The 23,455-nt window shown below is 37.7% G+C and overlaps 3 protein-coding genes across 3 annotated transcripts; 2 read left to right on the top strand and 1 right to left on the bottom strand.

Annotated features, from left to right (window-relative positions):
• Positions 1 to 1,702: 1,702 nt before the first annotated feature.
• LOC122638639 (endonuclease 1-like) lies at positions 1,703 to 6,548 on the bottom strand. Its single transcript, XM_043831496.1, has 9 exons — positions 6,426 to 6,548; positions 4,627 to 4,807; positions 4,407 to 4,514; positions 4,233 to 4,288; positions 3,277 to 3,360; positions 3,085 to 3,180; positions 2,907 to 2,977; positions 2,745 to 2,818; positions 1,703 to 1,889 (listed from the first exon to the last, which is right to left on the bottom strand). Exons 1-9 carry the CDS (start codon positions 6,546 to 6,548, stop codon positions 1,747 to 1,749), a joined length of 936 nt encoding a protein of 311 aa, XP_043687431.1. The 3' UTR covers positions 1,703 to 1,746.
• A 2,063-nt stretch (positions 6,549 to 8,611) lies between these two features.
• Positions 8,612 to 9,148, top strand: LOC122638638. Its single transcript, XM_043831495.1, has one exon. It carries the CDS (start codon positions 8,612 to 8,614, stop codon positions 9,146 to 9,148), a length of 537 nt encoding a protein of 178 aa, XP_043687430.1.
• Positions 9,149 to 9,201: 53 nt separating this feature from the next.
• On the top strand, positions 9,202 to 9,534 carry LOC122638637. Its single transcript, XM_043831494.1, has one exon. The coding sequence runs from the start codon at positions 9,202 to 9,204 to the stop codon at positions 9,532 to 9,534; it is 333 nt and encodes a 110-aa protein (XP_043687429.1).
• The last annotated feature ends 13,921 nt before the right edge of the window (positions 9,535 to 23,455 follow it).

The raw sequence follows: 23,455 nt of genomic DNA, 5'->3' as shown, positions 1-23,455 counted from the left end.
TCTTTCTTGTTTCTTACTTACCTCCATGGAACTAGGACTCTTTCGAGATATGAAGGTGGCTCGTTGTACCCTTGAAATTTCTTATATTTTATTTGCAGATGACACATTTAGCTTTTGCACGATCACTACTAAGGACTTACTCACCATTAAATCAGTATTGGAGCCTTTTTCCGATCTTTCAAGCCAATCTATCAATTTCGGAAAAACTGGTTTATTTTTTAGCAAAAATGTCCCAACTTTTGAGAAATACCATTTATGTTCTCTTCTTGGTATTAATGAAATGTCTAGTGATGCTTCCTACTTAGGCACGTAGTTTCTCCCTCCCCGATCTCGTATTGCTAGTCTTTAGCATATTGTCAAAAGAGTGGAATCCAGGTTATCGATTTGGAAAGCCAAATTACTATCCTACACGGGCCGTCAGGTATTGATCCAATCTTTTCTTTCTTCTTTTCTGGCATATCTTATGTCTTGTTTTGCCTTTCCAAATAAAATCTGTCGTAGTTAGGATTCCATATGTTCTAACTTTTGGATTGGCGTTAAGCAGAATTCCAGATCTCTCCACCTAGTTTCTTAGTCTAAGTTATGTACCCTTAAGATGTAATGGAGGTGTAGGTTTTCAGGATGCTGGTACTCAAAACAAATCTTTTCTCCTGAAGCTGAGATGGCGGCTTATTAATGAGGATTCTACCATTTGGACTCAGATTATTAAAGTCAGTTATTTTGAAAGGAAATCCATATTTGACCCTAAAGTCTTAGCCAAAAGGGCTCTTGGACCTGAAATAGCATTGCTGGTATTTTACCTCTTGAAATCTATTGTGATCCGTTAGATTGATAATGGTAGGTCAACATCCTTCTGGTTTGACCCATGGATCCCTTCCTCTCGTAATCTTCATGATCAAGTTTCTGTTTCTTGTCATGTGTCCCTCTTTTGGGTGAGTGATTTTATTATTTCCAAACAATGAAATGTGGGTCTTATGTCTCTTGAACGCTTCAGGCAGGGCCTATGGCACTTTGCTCCAAGGCCACTTTGTTTTGACAGGTTTGGATTGCATAACGACAGGTCAAATTTATGCCGCAAAAGTGCAAAGCATGCTTCACGGGATGAACAAAAAGCCACCAAAATGGGATGGCGAATTAAGGAAGTTTGGACTCATCAGATAGATTTGACAAGACTTCTACCTGAACCAAAGATGGGAACTCGGTCCTAGCATCTTCTATCATGCTTTTTGGATCCTTCCTCTCTTTTTCCAATATGCCTTTTTGATATGTGTCTAATGGGGTCTACTCTAATGTATGGACGTTAGATTGGATCAGCCTAATATAAGATAAGTTAAAGGGTTTGATTTAACACGTTCTATCTACTTTGAAGCTTTTGGCATATAGATCAAATACTTACCAGTTAGGTCTTCACGCAATATCTAGAAAACTTTCCTTGGTGCACCTGGCTCTTCAATTATAGATTTCTCTTCTATCTTTCAATGGTTGGTTTTGTTTTATCAATTATCTAAAAAGAAGCATTATCCTGCAGTCCTGCTAAGTGAATGGATAATCCTAGTCAGCCCTACAAAATCTGCCACATGGCACACTGAAACAATATCACAGCATTAAACCCTAACAATCCAGAGAACAATAAGAAGAAGAGGAAGAGGAAGAGGAGGAGGAGAGAAGAAGTTGGGATAATGCTACCCACGGTTTGAACATTAAAAGAATACATTGCAGAAGGAAAGCTGATGAGATAAGCAATGCTCAAGTTGTTGCCAACATTTCTTGACTGTGGTGGTGGAGGGTTGGCTGGTGCCCAAATAACCGGTTCAAAATCAAGGATAACCTCACTCCACCCTGTGCTATTCGTTTCGCAACAATCGGAAATCTTGAATTGAAATACTCATCTGCAAATACACAAAATATATAACATCTTAGTATCACTAATCGTCTGAGTTGACCCATATTTTTTCCAACAATTTTTAAGGAAAAGTTTAATTTTGTATATAAATTTTTGAAATTTTATCTTTTTTTATTGAATCGAAACTTGACAGGTGAGTAGGAGATCATAGGCCCTAATTAGGGTGTCAATTGGTCGATTTAATTTGATTTTGATCGTAATTGGCCAAACTGAAACCAAACCATCAAGCAAAAGTTTCGTTCCAATCCGGTTTGATTTGGCAGTTTATAAGATTGGCTTAATGGCTTGTTATTGGGCTATTACTCGCTTGGTTATGTTTTTCATAATAGGGAGTGGGATTTTTTAATTTCTATAGAAATATAATGGTCTACAAAATTCCAATCCCATCCAACCTACCAGTTGGGCATATACTAGGGCCGAATAGGGAGCCCGTGGCCCTTTCATTTTTTGGGCTGTGCATGAACCGATGCCCATTATTTAACAATTATGACAACTTCTTCACAATGAAACATCTAGTCTCATGAAGATTAAGAATTAAGAAGTTAAAGATTGTACTAGACCTGGTTCCTGTCCAGCCGTGGCGGGAGTTGGACGGTCCAACGCTTGGAAACCAACCTCAAAACAGGGGTAATCATTTCACATGTGGGGCCCAGGTGGGACCCACTTGTGAAATGACTACCCCACCATGATTTAGCTGTCGTTTAGTGGGGCTGAACGCACGGCTGGAGAGAATCCTTTTCCCATTATACTTGGGAGGATCTTCAATTATTCCCCTAAAGACTAGTAATTAATATCCAAAGGTATTTTTGAGTAATATCGTAGGGTGAGGTTATCATCTTACCAGATAAAGTTTGACCGGGCGTAACACCTTTGTAACCCCATTTGCATGCCAAGTCTATACTCTCTTCAGCCCACCTGTAATACATGGTAAAAATGAGAACTTGTAGATCTTCACAGAGAAGAAGAAGAAGAAAGAGAGAGAGAGAGAGAGAGTTGTAGCTACTTGGTTGGACAAGTGGAGAGATCATCACTACTACAGTTTTTCCAAGATGAAAGGTCATCTGACCAGATTCCCTGTAACACACCACATTCAAAGTTAAGTAAGCCTATCTGATATTAAAATAGAACCGGCCTTCTTCTTCTTCTTCTTATATGAAAACACAACTGCTTAGGGTTTTTACATTGGTGAAGTTCTTCTGTATGTCTTCTTGGAAGAGATCCATATCATTGTTATATAATAACTTTTCGGCAGTAAGAATGATCTCTCTATCCCAGACCTACAATATATAGAAACAACTATACTGTAAACATTAAATTAAAACTACTACGCAAATAAAAGAACAGATAGTTCTTATTAATTTGGTACCACTCACATGGTGAAGGTTAGACTTGTGCCTGTACCAACGCAATTCAATTGTGTTCCCACCTTCATCACTTGAAAATCCAACATGCATTGGCTGAAAGGACAAGCACAGACAAAAGAAACAAATTTTAGAATAACCCACAAAGAGGTGTAGGAACCGAAACCTATAACGATGCAGAAAAGAATAGAAATCGCAAACAAATAATCACATAGTGCACTCAAGGATCGTTATCAATGGAGAATAAGGTTACAGTCAGTACTCGTCCTCATACCTCTTTCAGATTACTTACAGAGAAAGAACCATCGCTACAAATTTATAGCGAAACCCTAAACATGAATTTTACTATAAACTCTATTAGCTAGATGGAGAGTCCTTTCTCTATAATCAATCTAATAGGTGTGAGGACGAGATGTTGTAAGAACCTATTTTCCATTGATAGTAAAGGAGATCTCATTTCACGGTGGACATAGGCAATCTTGCCAAACCACATAAAGCCTTAATGTCCTCTTAGAGGCCTTTTAGAATCAGCTCACTTATGCAAGCGATGGAATACAAAACATTCCCTCAATACCCAATGGTGCAGTGAATGTGCTCCATGACCAAGAATGGAAGGGGAGAGGATTGGTCAGGTAGTATGTGGCAGTTTGGCTTATGATCTTGGAAGGGCCACTCCACCCTGAAGCTCAGTCTTTTGGGTTGGACACCATTAAATGGTGGTATCAGAGTGGATTGTCCGGGCACCGGTCATGTGGGGGCCCATGGCCCAAAGCTGGTGGGAGTTGATACAGTGAATGCGTTCCATGGCCAAGAATGGAAAGGGGGATCAGTCAAGTAATTTGCAGCAATTTGACTTATGATTTTGAAAGGGCCTCTCCAACCTGAAGCTCGGGCTATTGGGTTGAACGCCATTACCCAGAGAGAGGAACACTAAAGATGCCTAACTACCATATATAGTTCATACATACCTGATGGATATCCCCCACGAAATGTGACAAGAATAGTAAGGCTTCAGTCATATTATCTGGATAAGAAATATAAGAATAGTAATTAAAAGTCAAGATTTTAAAGCAAAATCAGATGCAGGGCTCTCTGCTATCATGCATGAGAAGTTAAAGCTTTACAAGGAACAGCTCCCTTACAACGACTGTCAGATGATCCTTTTTTGTAGTTCGCCAGCTGAGTTGTGAAATTCTGAACAGCACCAGCCACACACATGTCCTTCACTCCTTTTGGGTTGTGACAATCCCCTATATAATTAATTAACATTTGCAAGAAGGTAATTATTATAACATTAATAACAAGAATGATTTAGATAGAACATTTTAGAAGAACTTAAGAAATTAATTTATGAGAGCTCACTGGAATAATCAAAGGAGCAAGCTTCATCAGGAGTGTTAATGTAGTGAAGAGGGCTAGTCCACCGGTATTTGTACAAGATACGAATTTGGTCCGCCCATGTACATAAGGATGACAAGTCTCCATTAACATAATCAGGTAGTAAATTACTAATAACCTCTGATGCTGCGGGATCTAGAAGAGACTAAATGCATTTTAAGAGTCATTAGTCAATCGTTAACATGAAGGAGAAAGCATAATCAGATAATTTATCTCAAACAGAAGAGGAGGAAGAAAAAAAAATGGGTGGGGAAGGAATCCGGATTCTCTACCCATATGGGGTGCCATCCTATATGGATCTCATCGTTCATGGACGATGTGATCCTACTTCTGATGCACGGGACCCACACCCATGAATGGTGAGATCCATGTGGGTAGTTGATCCCAATTCTGGGAAATGAGGGGGGGGGGGAGTAACAACGAATGTGTTAGAAGCAACTTCATAAGGGAAAATGTTCTCTACCCTGGAGATGCAAGATGCACCCAGACACATGGGGGTGGGCGAAATGATTGCCCCGCCCCCTAAATAACCATCCCATCTGGCACCATGCGTTTCGGCACAGCCTGTATATGCCCCCGTGCACTTCCAGGCAGAGAACATTTCCCGCTTTGTCTAAAAAATAAAAAAATAAAAAGAATTTCCTTTCAAGTTTGGGAGCGGGACAGGTCTCACACTCTCCATGGGGTGTGTGACTCACCTCTAACACATAGGACCCACACCATATAGAGGGGTGAGGTCTGTCCCTACCTGTCTCCACGTGGGGACCAGATTCAGACTCCTTTCTCAAGGGGTTCTTTACTCTCTCTCTCTCTCTCTCTCTCTCTCTCTCTCTCTCTCTCATTCATGCCATGTGACCCCATGTGGATGATTCTTATTATCCAACAAATGGTGTGGTGTGCATATTCTTCCCTACATTAGCATAAGAGGAAAGGTTTTGTTTGTTTCCATATAAAATATAGTTAAAATTTTTCCATTAGTTATTTGTAAGAGATAAAATATGATGTAAAATATCATTGTAAATTTTTTAATGTTTTGTTTGTCATTTATTTTACGTGATACAATTATTTTAAAAAATTACATAAGATTCTATAGTGATCAAATTTGAATAATAAAACATTTATATATTATTTGGTTCTGAAAATAATTTATGACCATGGATCCCACTTATACATAAAGTCATATGTAATCCATCCTAGGCAACTAAAGTTGTCATTAAGATATTGAAAATTCATGAAGGAAGATTTTACGGTCGCATAAAATCCAAAAAATAAAAATATGATTTTTTTTTTTCTCTATTTTTTTTGGTGTGCAATGAAAATATGTGGTTTATTTGTAACATTTTTTTCATGAAAATTCTAAAACAAGCAACAGAAATTTGGATTTGTTGGTAAACTCGCTAATTCGGTCGATCCCAATTAATGGATCTACAGACCAATTCCACTATCGAACCAGAGAGTTTTTAAACCCTGATCTAACTTGTTCACCCATTCAGCTGGTCCCCAAGTACGAACTAGTCAACTATTCAAAGCAGTGGTGCCCATGCACTATGTTAAAATCTTGTCTTCCGACCACCTCAGAAAAAGTATTTTAACAACCAACAGGTTGCAATAGCACAACTTAAACATCGGGCTAAAGTTCGCCACAAGAAAGGTAGACAACAGATTTCTACTAATCTCGTAACTGGGACTCAATCAAAAGTAGCTCTGAACTCACAATTCTTATCAAAATACAACAAGTGGCATGTTATAGTGGAGAAGCCTACCTGTGCGATGCGGCAAGTCATGATGTGACCTTCTTTGCTCCAGGCCTGAGCTCCGGGCGCCCAGAAGAAAAGAAAACCAACAGTCAAAACAAGAAAGAGAGGAGACAACCCTAACACCTTCATACTTTAGAAGTGTAAGCAGAAGAGAAATGAACTCATCCAAAATGTAAATATAAACCCATATATATATACACACAAACATGGGCTTCAACTTGAAAACAAAACAATAATAAAAGAAAAATGAAAGGAACGTGGGCATATTATACCAATTAATTAAGCATAAACTAAGCAGCATGAGAGGTAATTATATATGTCCATGAAGCTGGCGTGTTGGGAATCAAACCTGAACCATTTCCTACTCGAATCTGATCAGTACCAAATTAAGTAGTCTTGGGAGAGATGAATATTGTCAAGATCGATTGTAATATTGTTTAAACGACAAAGAATGCAACCTCATCCAAGGTTTAAAATATCGATACTACGTATCGTATTGGTGGGGTGATTTTTAAGAGATGTATCGTATTGTATCATATTATATTAGAGATACATATTGCATAGATACACATAGAAATGATCAAGATATACATAGAAATACATTTTTTTTAGCAAAAAAAACAATATAAATAAGTAATATTACAGTTTGTTTCCTTGATCCAACCAAAGTGCAGTTAGTTTTCTTGATTCAATTTGTTTTTCAACAAGGAATCAAAACCCCAAGCATGAAATTTGAAAGAAGATGTCACAAAATTGAAGTTTTGGGTGAAAGCTTGTCAGTTCAGGTGTTGTTGATGTTTTTTAGTTTTTGATATCACGATTTTGAAGTCACATGTGCCTTTTAATGTACGTATCACATTGTATCACACTGTATCGGCCAATAAAATGTGATATGCACCGATACTTTAATGTTTTTTTCAACTCCTAAATCAATCATATAGAGAGTATGGGTACGTATCGTATTGCACTGTATCAGCCGATACAATGCGACACTGATTGATACCATTTTTTGCAACAAAAATAAAAAAAGAATAGTATTCCATTGTGTCATATCGATACCCTATGATACCGATACATATCTGCGGAGATGAGATGAGACAGTGATACTTTAAACCATGTCCTCATCACTTATAGGTTTACCCGCGGCTGCAAGGAGATCTGTGATATTCTTGAGCTTTAGAAGGTACTTACTCTTGAACTGTGGAGGAGCCACGCTTAGTGGTTTGAAGAAACAGGCGAAGTTGCATAACTAGTGCATTGGATAGACAATGTGTTACCAAAGCCAATGTGTTACCTCTTCTTGATCATTTCAAGAAAAGACTCTCCTCTTGGAAGGGTCGCCTTCTCTCTTTGGCAAGGCGCGTTGAACTAGTAAGATCTGTAATGGGAGGCATCCCTATTCATAATCTCTCTGTTTACTATTGGCCTGCGACTGCAATTGCTAGCATGGAGAGATGGATTCGTAACTTCATTTGGTCAAGGGAAGCTGACAGAGCCAAAGCTATCACAGTGAAATGGGACGCCCTTTGTAAACCTAAACAAGAAGGTGGGTTGGGTATAAGGCATCTCAAGGAAGTTAATTTGGCCCTTCTAGCCAAATTCGCCTGGTCTATCAGAAGTGGCAATTCAAGCTTAACAGCCTTTCTACTAGGAAGATTGGTTAATTAGGATGGTTCAATAAAGAACTATGTGAGCACTTCTACTTTGCTAATAAGTTTAAAGAAGGTTTGCAGCTTTATACAGACTGAAGAACGTTAGGTGGTTGGGAATGGTGAATCTATTCACTTTTGGTATGATAGGTGGATGGGATACCAGAGCATCGTAGATCAGCTTCTTCCAGTCCAAATTCCAAGCAACCTATCAGCCTCGGTGGCGGACTTTATTGACGAAGGTACCTGGGTGATCCCTCAAGTGGAAGATCATATGCTTCAAGGCGTCTTCAATAGCATTCAAAATTTGGGCATTATTCCATCAGAAAGGGAGGATGCTCGATTTGGACTCACACCAAATCTGGATCCTTTTCGGTGCGGTTTGCTTGGGAGGAACTAAGAAAGAAAACAGCTAGGCCGGATTGGATTTGGGCAATTTGGGATAAACACCTTCACCCCCACAGTTCTTTGTTTGGCTGGAGACTAGCCCATAAGGCTCTTCCCACGTACACAGATGAGAATGTTTGTCGAAGAGGAGTTCCTATGGCTTCCAGATGTGAGTTATGTTGGGCTGAAGAAGAAACTAGTCATCACATCTTGCTCAGCTGTAACTTTGCGAGTCAAGTGTGGTCCAAGGCTCTTAGTCTGTTCAACGAAGTTTGGATTGGCTTCCCTTCTTTGGAGCTCTTGTTCTCGTGGTGGAGGAAGAAAGCTAAAGTTGTCTTGTTAGCTGATATCTGGAAGGCTCTCCTTATTATTATATGTCAACAAATCTGGTTTGAAAGAAACAAAAGAAGATATGATAACCAGCGTTCCCCTCCAAGACAAGTGGTGCAAAGATGCATCAACGAGATCTCAAGCTGTTCTATCATCAAAGGGGTTACAATTAAATCAGTAAATGATCTCATGCTTGCTAAGATTTTTAAGGTTTCCAAGGCTACTCCAAAACTGAAGAGGGTGATTGAGGTTCGTTGGAAACCACCGCCTATGGGGTGGTGGAAGCTGAACATCGATGGCTCATCATTTGGGAACCCTGTCATGCAGGTGCAGGGGGAATCTTTAGGGACCACTAGGGGTTAACTAGACAATGCTTCTCCTCTCATCAAGGCAATGGAACGAACTATCAAGCGGAGATGGCTGCCTTCTTCTTAGGCATAAAAGAAGCACAGGAGTTAGAGATGCAACGAGTGTGGGTGGAATGCGACTCAGCCACGGTAGTCAATGGCATTCTAGCTTCTAATATGCCTTGGGAGTTCATTCAACGCTGGTGGTCTATTAAGGTTTATCTTAATTCCATTCAATGGCGTATCTCTCACTGTTACAGAGAAGGGAATGTCCCAGCAGATGTTCTTGCTAATCGGGCAGCATACACTAAGGCTACGGAGAAGTGGAATGATTCCCCATCTTTCATAGCACACTCGATTGATAGGGAAGCCACGGGCAGATCGTACTACCGCTTCTGCTAATTTGTCTTGTTTTGGTTGAGACTTGAATCTTTTTCTGGCGTATAGCCTCTTGTACATATTTATCATTTCTCAATATACTTACTGACCTTTTAGCAAAAAAAAGCGCATTGGATAGACTATTATAGGAACACTCGAAGGTGCACCAGACATCGTGAGAGGTAGTGCAGCCAACGATTTGGGCGAAGTTGCATAACTCGAGTTTTTTTTTTTCTTTCATTTTTCTCGAGCTTGGCACCATTGGATATCGCATCTTCCATGTATTGAACTTTAGTGTTCATACTGCACCACACAGCAGGCAGATGCAGCATCAGAGAAGATTTTTTGTCCATGAAGAGAGACATAGAAAAGTTGTAAGTTTTTTTTTTTTTATATTGGGTGAAGACGATACCTATCTATATTCTATCGTGAATGCAACACGTTTTGTTAGGATTCTTTATATTAGATGAAGATGAAGAAGAAGAAAAAATTGGTGGGTACTAAGATCCACTTGGCCCTTTCCTTCCTGTTTGAATAAATTTAAGGTGTTTCATTATTCTATGAAAACTCTTAGTTTTTAGAGTAAAAGAAACTCACGATGTTAATGTGCATATTCGTACGCAAGTGATCAACTCACAGCTCATCCATGGAACTCATTCTCTCTCCTCATTAAACGTCTTTTATTGACTTTAGATCTGCTATCCACATGGGGACAGATGGGACAGGTGGGGACAGATTTGAACCCTTCATGTGGGTAGCATATCTGAACTCTTATAGTATGATCACCCACCTCGTAATTCGTTGAAAACTGCATTCTGGCGTCGTACCGATCCTCTCTCTCCCCTTATTTGTAATTGCAAGTATTGTCATGCAGACCTAAGAAGTGAATGGATTCCTAGTAATTCTATCATAAAATTCAGTTTTTTTTTACGGATCATTATCGTCTTAGGTTTTTTGCCTGGTACAGTTGTCCGATTCCTCTCATAAGGGGGCAAAAATGATGACCTAACCCTCTGCCCAAACACACTACCCGGGTGTGGTTAAGTTGTCATTTCTGCCCCCCTATGCGAGGAACCGGACAACCGAACGGGATAGGGAACCTGACAAGTAAAAAAATCTTTTCATTACTTATGTTTAAATTCGTGATTTAAAAAGGGAATGCTCTTTCCTTCTGTTTTTTTTTTTTGGAGGAGGGTGGGAGGAAGATTCTCTGTGCTTCATTAATATATTTTTCATTCATTAAAAAAAAATCGTTACTTTTTTCACAAATAGATTACACATTTGCTTACCAAAAAAAAAAATTTACACATTTGAGATTTTGTCGATCTTAACAAAATTTATATGCAATTTAACTGTAAAATCTTATCTCATAAAATTTTCAATATCTTAAGGGTATCCTTTGTAGCTTTGGATGGATCACATATGGCCTATATTTGTGGCACCCAGCCATGTTTGTAGATGATTTTTACCATCATGTGCTAAGTGTTGTATAATTCAAATTTGATCACAATGGTATTTTATGAAACTATTTTAAAGAGCTTTATAATATATGGCAAACAAACGCTAAATAAAAATGGGGGAGAAAGTTCTCTGTACGGGAGTGTGGCCTATGTTAGCATTCCCATGAGTCTATCTCTATCCTCCTCATTTGAAAAGACACCTCTGCCCCCTTGCTTTGAGGAGGAGAAAGATAGACACATGGGAGCGCTGGCGTAGGCCACACTCCCGGACAGAAAACTACTTCCCTAAAAATGGGGAGGTAGTTTTTAGTCCAAGAGTGTGGCCTACGTTAGTACTCCCATGTGTTTGTCTCTCTCCTCCTCAAAACAAGGGGGCAGAGGTGTCTTTTCAAATGGTGAGAAAAGAGATAGATTCATGTGAGTACTGGCATAGGCCAAACTTCCGGACAAAAAACTTTCACCCATAAAAATGTTACAAGAACATTGCACATCATATTTTACCTCTTTCAAACATTAGAAAAAATTTAATGTAATATTTCCAAAGGAAAGTTTTGCATATTTACATGAAAACAAACAGAGCCCTTTTTTTTCCAGGAAACAAATGAAGAGTCTTCCCAACAATTTACAAAGCATTCTCCCAATTTATGATAGATTGATCTCAAAATCTACCTACGAGTACTCGATGGTAAACATGTTCACAAAATTTGGGAGGAAGAATACACTCCTCTCACCTCTATCAAATGTGAATCCCCATTTTTCTCCAACGATAGCTATCCTCATTGTTGTTGATTGAGTCATGAATACAAGAGAAATGAACCCATCATGGAGTGCTTGATAGGTTGGGTGGTGGTTTGTCGGTTGAAGTGTATGCCCCCAGGAAGTCAAGAGATCTACTCTCCTAATTGCAGATTTGTACCAAAAAAACAACCCCTCCCCTCTCCCTTGGTAGTTGTAGGTTTATGATCCCCTTAGTTTGTACTTGGCCTACAGACCCTTGATTAGGATAATCTAAAAAATAAGAGGGGAGGTGAATGTAATTTTGAAGAGGATCGGTATAATTTTTTCAAACTAACTGGGTTTTTTTTGTAATTTTCCCAATAAAAATAAAGGTGTACACAACATACGAGAATGAAGTTCCCACTGAGTGCAAGTCTTCTTTTGTTGATTTGAGTGTCTCAAAAGTCTTCCAAGTTTCCGATTTGAAGAATAAGATAAGATTGAATTAACTTTAAAACAAACAATGGCAGCTAGGTTTGTACTTAAATTTAAATTTAATGGATATTTTGTCATCATCATCATCTAGTCATATATTAAATTCCACACGCATATACACGCTTCTCATGTGCTCTTATAATGAAATAAAATTCAAAATTTCTTAAAAAATGGATATGTTTTAATTAAGAACAAACACCTGTAAAAAATAAAAAGAAAATTTCATAATGATGCACCATATGGTTAAGATGATCCACTAAATATGACTTTGTAGCCTATCCTAGGGTTTATTGTCTATCTAATGTAAGGATATCAAAACCTAAATCGAATCTGTCAAACCGGCCCGGCCCGACCCGATTGAGCCTATTCAAACTGAACCAATGCCTTATCGGTTCGACTTTGCTTTACGGGTTAGAACACCATTTGATTTTGGCTCGGTTCGGGCTAAACCAATGGGCCACCGATAGGACCGAACTGAACCGAACATTGAAACCGACCCCTAGACTTTGTCTGAGAAAAAAATGACTTTCTAATACAGTATCGGCCTGATACGGATCGATACGGATTAGTATCGTTATCAGTATTGGCGGTGATCGATTCGATTCCAATCGGGATACTGTGAACTAAAGGGACTTATCAAAGTAAGGGAAGATTAATGCCATTAACGGGTTCATTGCATTAGATCCGAATTATCCTAGTTCATATCTTATTCATACCAGAGAACTTTTGATATGTTGGAAGAAGTGGGCCGAGTTGCAATTGTTAGCCCAATTCCGTGTGGGCCCTGCAAACCCATCCTATCCAGGGTTGGCTTGGACTTGTATTTTAGCCTAGCCAGAGCATGGGAAAGCCCGAAAACATTAGGGCAGAGCCTAGACTTGAATATTTCATATAAATTTGGATCCCTTAGCCATTAAAAGCCCAAGGCCCATAGATAATAATTAAAGAAACAATGATGAAGTACTCTACTTAGGGGTGTAAATTGGTCTGGTTCTGGGCTCAGTTTGGTTCCTTAATGGCAGGACCAGAACGAGACCAATAAACTAATCAATTCTACTGTTTTAATGTCCAAAATTTAAGGGTATCAATTGGTTCGGTTTTAGTTTTCGGTCCAGTTTTGATTCAGTTCAAGATACAACATATATAAACCGAAACCGAATAGGAAAATGTGTTTCAAAGCCATAACCGAATTTCGATCCAAAAAAAAGAAAAAACCATAACCAATCTGGCATGGTTTGGTTCCATGTTCAGTTTTGACCCAATTTGTATTTGGTTTGGTCCCTCTTTTAGGTCTTTGGGTAAATTTTTCTACATCTTTACAACAAAAGAACCCCTTGTTTGTTAGGGTCATAATCCACCAAACATTTTCTAAACATCAAAATAGAATAAAATTTATCATTCAGATTAATTAAAATATTTTTAAAAAATATTATTTATTCTATTTCAAAATGGGTAATTTGATTCAGTTAGACGATTTCAATCATGAAACCAAAACCAAACCGATAAAAGAATCCAGATTTTGAAATCAAAATTGAACCAATTTAATTTGATTCGGTTTTAAAACGGACTGATTTCGATTCTCAATTGACACCCTTACCAAAATTTAAGAAAATCCCAGAAATACCATCGTTGTTGCAGAGTGACAAATGGGCCTATAGAACATGGGAGGATGAAGTGGGGACCTACTGTTGTCACAGTCCAACAGGGCCCAATTGTGCTAGTAGTCAGAGAGTACAAGGGACGGTTGCCACTAAGGTTCTATGAAGGATACTAAGGTTCTATGAAGGATCAAAGCCTTGCCTTGTTGCATGCAGAGAGAGAGAGAGAGAGAGAGAGGAGGAGATGATGTGATTGTTCCTCCTGATACCCAAGAACCCATGGTTTTAGTGTACGGTATTAGAATGGGTATCGATGATCCACAAAACCGATATGATATTGATACAATATCAGCCTAGATCGGCTGTATCGGACAAAAATATTCCTGAATTTTTTAAAAAAATTAGTTTTTCGACCATTTTACCCCTTTTCCATACTGTATTATCAATACGGTATCAACATGGTATCAATATTGGTGACTAGCAAAACTGATACGTATTGTCTGATGCGATACTGATACTTAGAACAATGTAAGAACCCTTCGTTGCTAGCTCATTTAGATACGTTTCTTGCTTAGATAAGGACCAACCCCTATAGAAAGCAAGCACATGGTCTATGTTTGGCCGTGGGGGTGAAAATGAAACTATCCCTTTCTTTTGAGAGCCCCTAAGTTTTACTTAATAGAGAAGAAATCGTGAAGAGATCTAAAAATGTAAGAAAAGACACCAAAAGATGCCGAGGGAGGATGTGGAACTTGTTATGGCCGCAGAGATTTTCCATAGATGAATTGGAGATAATAGAGTGAGAGAAAGAGAGAGAGAGTCATAGAGAACCCTCCAACCCAAAAAAAAAAAAACAAACGCTCCTCTTCAATGAGGATCCACCCAATGATTGTTCAATGAGGCATCCAACGGTTGGGCTGGCTGGATGCGCGTTAAGCGCCAGGCCCCCCACAGGCACACATCCCAGCAAAAAAACAGACACTCATGTCCAATGAGTGCTCAATGAGGAATTCAACAGCTAGGCTGGCTGGATGCGCATCAGGCCCCACGCAAGCACATATCCCAGCATGCGCCCAATTAACCCAGCCATTGGATGCTCATTGGAGAGGAGCCGAATCCCAAAAATAGTCATCGTGGCAAGCCCAGAATAATTATCTCCTCCAATTCCTCTAATAGAGGGAGTGGACCCCACCTTGGGCAGCCTTGGACAATGTGTTCGGGCAGAGGGTAGGATGGTCATTTTTGTCCCTTATGTGAGAAATTGGAAGAATTGGAACGGACAGCGAATTGAAGGGGATAACGATTGGGCAAGCCCATGACTTCTCTTCCCAAGTTCTCCCCCCTTGGGCTCTTCCTTTACAAAGTACAAACCTTGAATTATGCGATGGATCATGGATGTGTCTTTTAACTTTGAAATGGTTCTTTAACTGTTCTGGTTCCAACGGTTCTTAACTGATAAGAATAAGGATCACAACGATGATCAGGTTACATAGGATAATGATGCTATCGTTCATCAAGTTCATTCTCATCCAAACTCTATTGGTCCAGACCAATAAGTTATGGGTGAGCTGGTTCCAGTTCCTAGCATGTTAGTTTCGATCTGGTTCTCTCTGGCCCTATTTCTAAATTGGCACCACTAAATTTGCTCAATATCTCAACATAAAAAGGATAAATGGCCAAATGGGTTACGCCGGACCTTTAACAGATAGAAGGGAGTAATAATGGCCTTGGATTTGTGGGTGACTTCTAAGGCTGTCAATTTGGGTCCAGAATTGGAAAGTGTCCTAAACTCATCCCTTAAAACCTGAAATCGATCTGTCCCATTACTAAATGGGATGGCTTTGGGAGCTAGTTTTGTGATTGATTATTAAATATGACAAGGTAGATCTAGGATGGGTTTCCCAATAGGTGTAGAACCAAAACAATAAAGAACCGATTAGAACTAGAACCACTAGGACTCGTTTAATATGCCTAAAATCAAGGGCAGTGATGTTTTCTATCTTCTCAAATGTTGGGTGGATGATTGGATTCTCAAGTGTGGCGCCCTGGCAATGCACCGTAGTTGAGAGGATAAAAATCCATATTATAGTGATTTGAGATGTTAACTTTATTTATCAAAAAAAAAAAAAAAAATAGTTAATTTTTTTTTAGGGAGGTAGAATGATTTGAGATGTTAAGATGGATATGAAAAATGTTTATTTGAAAAAGATACAAAGAATGTTGCTAAGCTGCATGGCACATGCATCTAAACACAAGAAGGGCGAAATGATTGCCTTGTTCTCGTGAAATGAAAAATCCTACCGCTATTGAATGCCTCTATATGCGCTCTCATTGATCCCGTGCTGATGCATGGGCCATATAACCTGGCAGTGATCCCCCTCCCTTTCAATAGTTTTAGATTTGAATTTGACATGATGTTGGTGATTTTGAGTTTAGTTGAGTATTTGTATGCTTAAGAATTGATGTTTGATTATTTTATACTCAAAAATATATATTCAATTATTTTTATAAATGAAAAATTCTTAGAAATTTTCTTTACAGAAATTTTGTATATATTTGACCTTTTTAGACTTTGAGTACTTAAAACTATTAAGAAATCGAAACTAGACTGCCCCATTATTAAACGGGATCAAATTCTAATGGATCGGAACTTATCAGAACTGTTCCAATTACCAACAAAGGTGAAACCTTGTTATGGGGGGTTTGGGATAGGTATTTGAAGAAATTTTTTCTTTCATTAAAATTGAGAAGACATTGAGGGAATGTTTGGAAGCCAATAAAAGAAAATATATATATATATATATGATAATACAATCATTGGTATATGTGTCTATTTCAATCCTGAAATTTATTTATTTTTTGTTTTGAATTTTTTCTTTGAGGCTTCCAAACATAGCCTGAATGAAAGCAAGCATAGGACCGGTCTGGCCGTGCATATTGGCAGGCTAGGGCAAAAGTAATGAATTAATGATGCCCAAAAACCAGGTAGAGTCAGGCGGCCCAGGCCCGAACCTGGCAAAAATTCCTTACCTAACAGTTGATGCCCCGCCCAGGATCGGGCCTGGTAAATAGGGATTTTTATCGTCTTCTGTTTTGATACACGTGGCATTCATCGGATTAAGGAACTGGATGATTAGACTGGTGTCAGAATAAGAGACGATAAAAATCCGTGCTTGGACCTTTGGACTTGTGACTTGCGCGTAATGCTTCATTGCTTGAGCAGCAATCAAGGTTTGTAATCCAAGTATGATTCGGGATCGGTCATGGTTGATATCCGATATGGATCAGGATCGATTAAAATCGATTTGGATTGCTTAAAAATGATCAAAATTCAGGATTTACTGGATCGGACTTGATCGATAAAAATATATTAATAAAATACTAAAAAAACGTATAGATCAGTAACAAATTTAAGAAAAAAATGATCAAAATCCTTAAAATATCAACCAAAAAACCAAAAAAAATAAAAATGATAAACATCGGATTGAGTTGATCGATTCAGAAATACCTTGCCAGATTGGTCATGGTCAAGACCAATCCAATTTGAACGATATCGGCCAATCTGATCCGAGATTAGAGAATCATGTTGAGCACCATGGTTTGAGGTATCGGATCGAATTGGCCGATATTGGACGAATCAGATCAGTGTCGATCGAGGCCGATCCTGAGATTTGATGGATACAACAAGGTTTGATTGGATCGTTGATTGGATCGCCCAACTCGATTGGATTGAGCGATCCGATTCGATCCGATCCTTGATCGATCCAACTGAATATTTTTTTTTATTTTTTAAAGTTTTAAGTTTTTTATATTATCTTGATCGATACTAACCGATACCAATCAATTTTGACCAATCCAATCCAGATAATATCGATCTCGAGATCACAACACCTACCAACTTTGACCGATATATGACTTGATCCATAAAAAAACGAATTTGAGGGATTTTTTTACGGATTCTGATCGATTTGTACCAATCCGATCCTAATCCAAAAAGATTTTAATAATAACCGATGCCGAGTCCGATACCTGCATTTTGAACCTTGATGTTGAGCAGTGGATGGGAGAACGGCGCCAAATAGAAAAGCGATCCCAAAAAATTAGATCGTACAGAAATGGTCAGAAAGAAAAGTCGGTACAGGAAGGATAACGTCACCCACGTGGTAACGTGGCTCGGTCCGCCATCTTTGTTCATTTTGTTTTGTCCTCTCTTAACTCCTCTACCTACACCCACCTCTAAAATCTAAATTTAAAATTAGAAATAATTGGCTTTTTTCTATTGACATAAATACCCTCAAGCGAACTTTAAAAAGACTCTTTATAAAGCGTATGAATGGACGGACCTGATCTGACTAAATATCTGCTTAGACCCATATTTTTTTATTCCAAACAAACAAAATTGATTGACGCACGTACCGGCTTTAATCACGGAGAGGGTGTGAAAGGTAAATTACTGCTATGGGGCTTTCCCTTCTTCTTCTGTCGTAAGTTCGTGACAGCTACTTTTCTTCACGAACAACAAAATTCGCGATTCCAGCTCGATTCCACAAAAGCATCAATTACTTTCGTTAGAGAAGCGGCGTTGTTGTTGATGATAAGGACGTTAGTGCCTGTGCAAAAAATAAAGTAACCGATAGAGACGTTAGTGTTCGTGGCCATAAGGCCATGTGCTTCTTTGGATCCTTCCGTTTATTATAAAACAATTGGTTATCTTGACGGCGACTACGACGTCTACATGTAACGGTCGTCGGGTCAAGATTCTCTCTTCCACCCCCTTACTAAACGTCACTTGTGGGTCTTAGGGTGCATAATGTGATGTGTAGTTGCTGTGCAGGGGAAATTCTTGTCTAGTTGTCTACGACCTAACGAGTCGTTATCCTAACAAAACACCGTTAGACAACGCCGCAGGTTACCGTTGGGTTGTTGATCGGCGTCAAGAAAACGTCAGGACCTCCATCGCAGATAATTAAATACCAAAACTACCCTTGATTTGATCTGGTTTCCCTTAGTTTGAATTGGTTTCGATTTGTTATTGAACCAACCAGAAAACAAAATATTAAGGAAGTTTTCAGATTTGGTTCGGTTTGATTCATTTTCTTATCAGTTTTTTTTTGTTATTGGTCTACTACCATCAAGTTTGGTATGGTCCGGTTTCAGGTTTGCATATATACAGATGAAAATTAATGGACAAACCTTATTTTTCCCCCTTTATTTTGGGGTTTTTTGGTTTCTTATCGAGTTATTATCCCTCCGGTCTGTTTTTTTGTTTCAATCGGTGCATTTGGTCAGTCTGATTTTATTTCAATTCTAAGATTCCATAAAAGCCTAATCTGAAACCAAGTCAATAAGGTTCAATTCAATTTGATCTAGATTAAACTAATTGTTTTGTGTCCAACCATTTTGGGCTGAACTTTGACACCCTTAGAAGGTCACAACAATCTTTTGAAAGAGGAGCGATTGGATCCCCATCCCCATAGAGAACCTAACTAGGTCACCCTTTTTTTTTTTAACTAGGCAAAAAGGATGTTGTTTGATCATATGGTTCCTGCACCCAGACACGAGAGCACAAAAAATTACCGTTCAACCTCTTCCATAATAAAAAATCTCATCAATGTTGATGCCCTTACATGCGCTCTCATTGACCCCACATTGATGTAGGGGCTACATGACCAAGCAACGATCTCTTGCCCTTTTAACTAGGTCACATTTGGGGGCATTATAACAATACATGGGTTTAATATAGATAAGCATTATTACTAGAAATAATAGCCTCAATATTTTTCGAGAACATTAAATTGGGGGAGATCAACTAGGTCCCCTTAGGAGGAATGATGTCAATATAGAATCATAATTGAAAATTGTAACCAAAATTGGCCCTTTAAAATCGAACTGAAAATTTTTTATTTGATTTTGGTTTTGAAATTTGACGTTTCATTCAATTCGTTTTTTTACTTTGGTTTTAGGTTAACATTTTTTAGTTTGAGCCGAATCAAATCAAATAAAGTGTAATTGTATATATTGAACATAAACCAAACTAAATCCTAAAAGACTAAAACACGAGTTCAAAGATTTTAATTTTAATTTCGTCTCTTCCACCTTTGTCTTTGTGAGTATCGACTCTCCTCACTTCTCTTCTATAATTCTACATTTTTATTTTCGTTTCTTTTATAACGCCTTGCTTCACTATCTGTATCCGTATCTGATTAGCTTTCTAATAAATTTAGATAGTTTTCGAAAATCAATTTTTCGAATACAGATTCCCTTAAAACAAATACAAACATTAATCAAATACAAAAATTCAATTATCCATTTAAATCCCTAGTGGAGATTTGAAAGTGGAGTAGTGAGTTTGAAGAGAGTGGTGTTGCACTTTCACTAATTGTGTTGAGTAGTGGAAATTGGAGAAGATGCAAATGTAAAAGGGCTGAGACATCACTAGGGTTGATGTCGAAGTGTCATATCTTCAATTATATGGATGTCCTTGTGAATCTATTTTTCTTTCAATTTCTTGTTTAATTACTTGTAATATACAATAAATCGATAAGGGTATTTTAAAAGAGGATAAATCTTGTTGTAACCAAAGTTAGTTACAACAACATTAAAACTTTACTTTTTTAACTTTTGTCTTATTCTCAAAAGTTATTTTAGTCATGGGTAAAAAAAGATTTTCAAATAATTTGAAAGTGACTTATCATTATGTCATTTTCAAAAGATATTATTGTACATGTGAAATGACAAGATTACCCGTGCATTAAAATAACTTTTGAGAATAAAACAAGAGGCATAAAAATAAAATTATAATATATAGGTTTTCTTCCCATCACCATGCCTAGTGAAATATCATTTCATTGTTTGCCACATTGTAGTACATGGGTTAATCCATGTGATATAAGAGAAAACAAGCATCTCATTAGTACAATTTCAATTTAAAATGAGAAGATTGAGGAAGTTGCTAAAATTACAAAAGATATCATTTTTGTATTTTATATTCATCTCCATTTAATGAAATTTTGGTAATAATACTAAAATTTTGAATTAGAGTTTGAGCATTTTTCCTTGTTTACTTTGAACTAAAATTTGGTCATTAAGATGTATGTGGAGTCTTCTATCACATGGACCAACCCATGTACTATCAAGTGGCAAAAAACGTTATACTTCACTAGACATAGTGACACCTAAAAGGACCCATGAAATATTATGCATGAAATTATTATTTAATTATCTTTTTATAATCAAACCTAAATGGATAAGATAATAGTTGGTCTAAAATTGAAATATTCGTATTTCGAATGTGAATGGTCTGAAATTGAAATATCTGTATTCGCATTCGATTAGTTTTTAAATAGATTCTGATAATTTTTAAAAATCGATTTTTCAAATATGAATTTTACTAAACGAATACAAACATGAATCAAACATGAATTTTTTACTATCACTAGTTATTGATTCATGGTTTGTTGGGGAAGTGATGTATTCGTTGAATGTGATGGAAAATGCACATGTACCGGCTATGCCGTCGGATGTGCACCGCCACCCCGTCGATACTCCAAAGGATTTTAATACATTGCATAGCCCACACCACCTACCAGACTGCAAGGAAGTCACACTCCTAACTACCCAGCATTGACAACCGCATTAGCTTTGCGGCTTGTTTGGGTTATTTAAAGTCATTCTCTTAAGTGACTTAATTAAATGCTTGCACCACTGGCTTGGGCAACTTATAAATATGCTCAACTAAGGACCATTTTTCCAATAACATATTGAGAAAGTTATAGGTAACAATAGTAACTACATGCAATAGCCATATTCCATTATGTCTATATATGTTATCTTCTCTAAATGAACTCTGCATATTGAGTCCAACAGAGTTAAGCCGATTTAACTCGGAATTGAATCAAAGTCGATGGAGATCCATCCTATCTCTGGTTCCGAGTTTTAAAACCTTGATGCCATGTGCATGGTGTCATCTTCGTCTTCGCACGTTATGCTAAATTGTAATAAATTAATTTATCTTTTTCACCTAACATCACCATGAGAAAGAAAAACCATAAATAATTGATCATCTAAGAAAAATGAAGAGAGATGGGGTGATTAAGAAATGTTTTTGGAATTGGAGAAATTAAGAAGAATTGATTAAAATCCATGGCATGTGGAATGATATATGGAACAAGATTTGCTGTGATTGACTTTTGTTAAACACAATAGAGTTATAAAATACATTTGGTTTTATTTAGTTTATTATTATATGTTTTTTATAATATGTAAGAAAGGAATAAATGCTCAAATAGTATTAATTATTATTGTTTATTTTTTTGGGAGGTAGACATGATAGTTAGTGAACAGGGTTCAGTCATCACTATTATTCCTAATGAGCTAACATATTTATATTGCAATATATTGTGTTTGACCTAACCCCCTCCAACTCATAGCACAGTGAATTGCCATGTGGCTCATTATAAGGAATTGAAGATTAGGGTCCACAATGAAATGATCCCATATGAGATATTAATTTGCCTATAGTTTGTAAAATCCAACCATGCATCTTACTTTCTTATTTTTTTTGGAGGGAGAGTGGTATGAGATCGCGATGTGGGGAGCAAGTCAATGGAGAACACTGTGGATGGTTTGTCAGAAAGCGTAGAAAAAGAGTGAGTGTCAAGAAGAGAGAGAGTAATGACATAGTTATGCTGTCAACTCAGAGATATTTATCCCTTTGTCTGGATGTTCTAAATGAATTTCACCAACCAAAAATGACCATGACCATTCATTGAATTTAGGGGTTTCAAAATCCTACCTGAATTGGTTGAACTGATCAGAACTAACCGAATGAAAATTGGACCAAACAATTATTGAGTACTTACAAATTAGGGTTTTTGGAGACTGGTAAAAAACAAGTAACCGAAATCAAATTGAACCTAGAACCGAAATTGATAAAAAAAAATTGATAGGAAATCAATAAGAAACTGAAAAGGTGAAAAAATGTTTGGGCAAGAGAATGCAATCTGATCGTGTAGTGCCTACACCAGCGTGGGGACCAATAAGAGTGTACGTGCAATTCATTGGAGGTTGAAAAATAATTTCACACAGTCTTGTATCTAAGCATAGGAACCACACGATCAATTAGCGTTCTTTTCTCAAAATATTTTTAAATATTTGCATTTAGACCAATAATAATCCGAAAAGTAGAAACTGATAAATTGATTCAAAGCCAAACTTCATCTTAAGAGTAGAGTTTCTGTTTGACCTCGAAACTAATTCAGCTCAACCAAAACCGGACCTTAATTGACTTCATTCCATCTCCAATTCAACCTGACGGTTTAGTTCTTGTTTGATGGAGGGCATCAACATGGATGAAATTTTTATTTCAAGAGAGTGAGGACTGAGGAGGTAATTTCACTTGTTCCCGTGTCTCGACGCAGGAATCATGCGTCCAGGTGGCCTTCTTTTGCCCTTTTTTATCGCTATTTTTCACGATAAACAATCAAATCTGGAACGGTAGATCAGCATAACCGAAATGAATCTACAACGTTGAGTTCCATCTATTGGGTCCCGCACTCTTCAGGTTCATAAAGTTTCTACGTTTACTTTTTGCTCCTTACGATCATTGTTCATAAAAGTATTACTGTTTCAACTACTTTTGCAGTTTTGCCCCTTCTTCACTTCTTGGATCTATTA

This window comes from Telopea speciosissima, chromosome 9 (genome assembly GCF_018873765.1).
Source record: "Telopea speciosissima isolate NSW1024214 ecotype Mountain lineage chromosome 9, Tspe_v1, whole genome shotgun sequence".
In the NCBI taxonomy this organism is placed as follows: Eukaryota; Viridiplantae; Streptophyta; class Magnoliopsida; order Proteales; family Proteaceae; genus Telopea; species Telopea speciosissima.
This window is presented reverse-complemented; position numbering and strand designations above follow the sequence as displayed.

Bases quoted from the DNA above. Each gene is read 5' to 3' on its own strand.
- LOC122638639 (XM_043831496.1), bottom strand. From the start codon at position 6,548: ATGAAGGTGTTAGGGTTGTCTCCTCTCTTTCTTGTTTTGACTGTTGGT. The intron at 4,515-4,626 runs GTGAGCTCTCAT...TTAATTATATAG, and splicing joins TTGCTCCTTTGATTATTCCA to GGGATTGTCACAACCCAAAA. The intron at 2,819-2,906 runs GTAGCTACAACT...CATGTATTACAG, and splicing joins CTCTCCACTTGTCCAACCAA to GTGGGCTGAAGAGAGTATAG.
- LOC122638638 (XM_043831495.1), top strand. From the start codon at position 8,612: ATGGCTTCCAGATGTGAGTTATGTTGGGCTGAAGAAGAAACTAGTCAT.
- LOC122638637 (XM_043831494.1), top strand. From the start codon at position 9,202: ATGGCTGCCTTCTTCTTAGGCATAAAAGAAGCACAGGAGTTAGAGATG.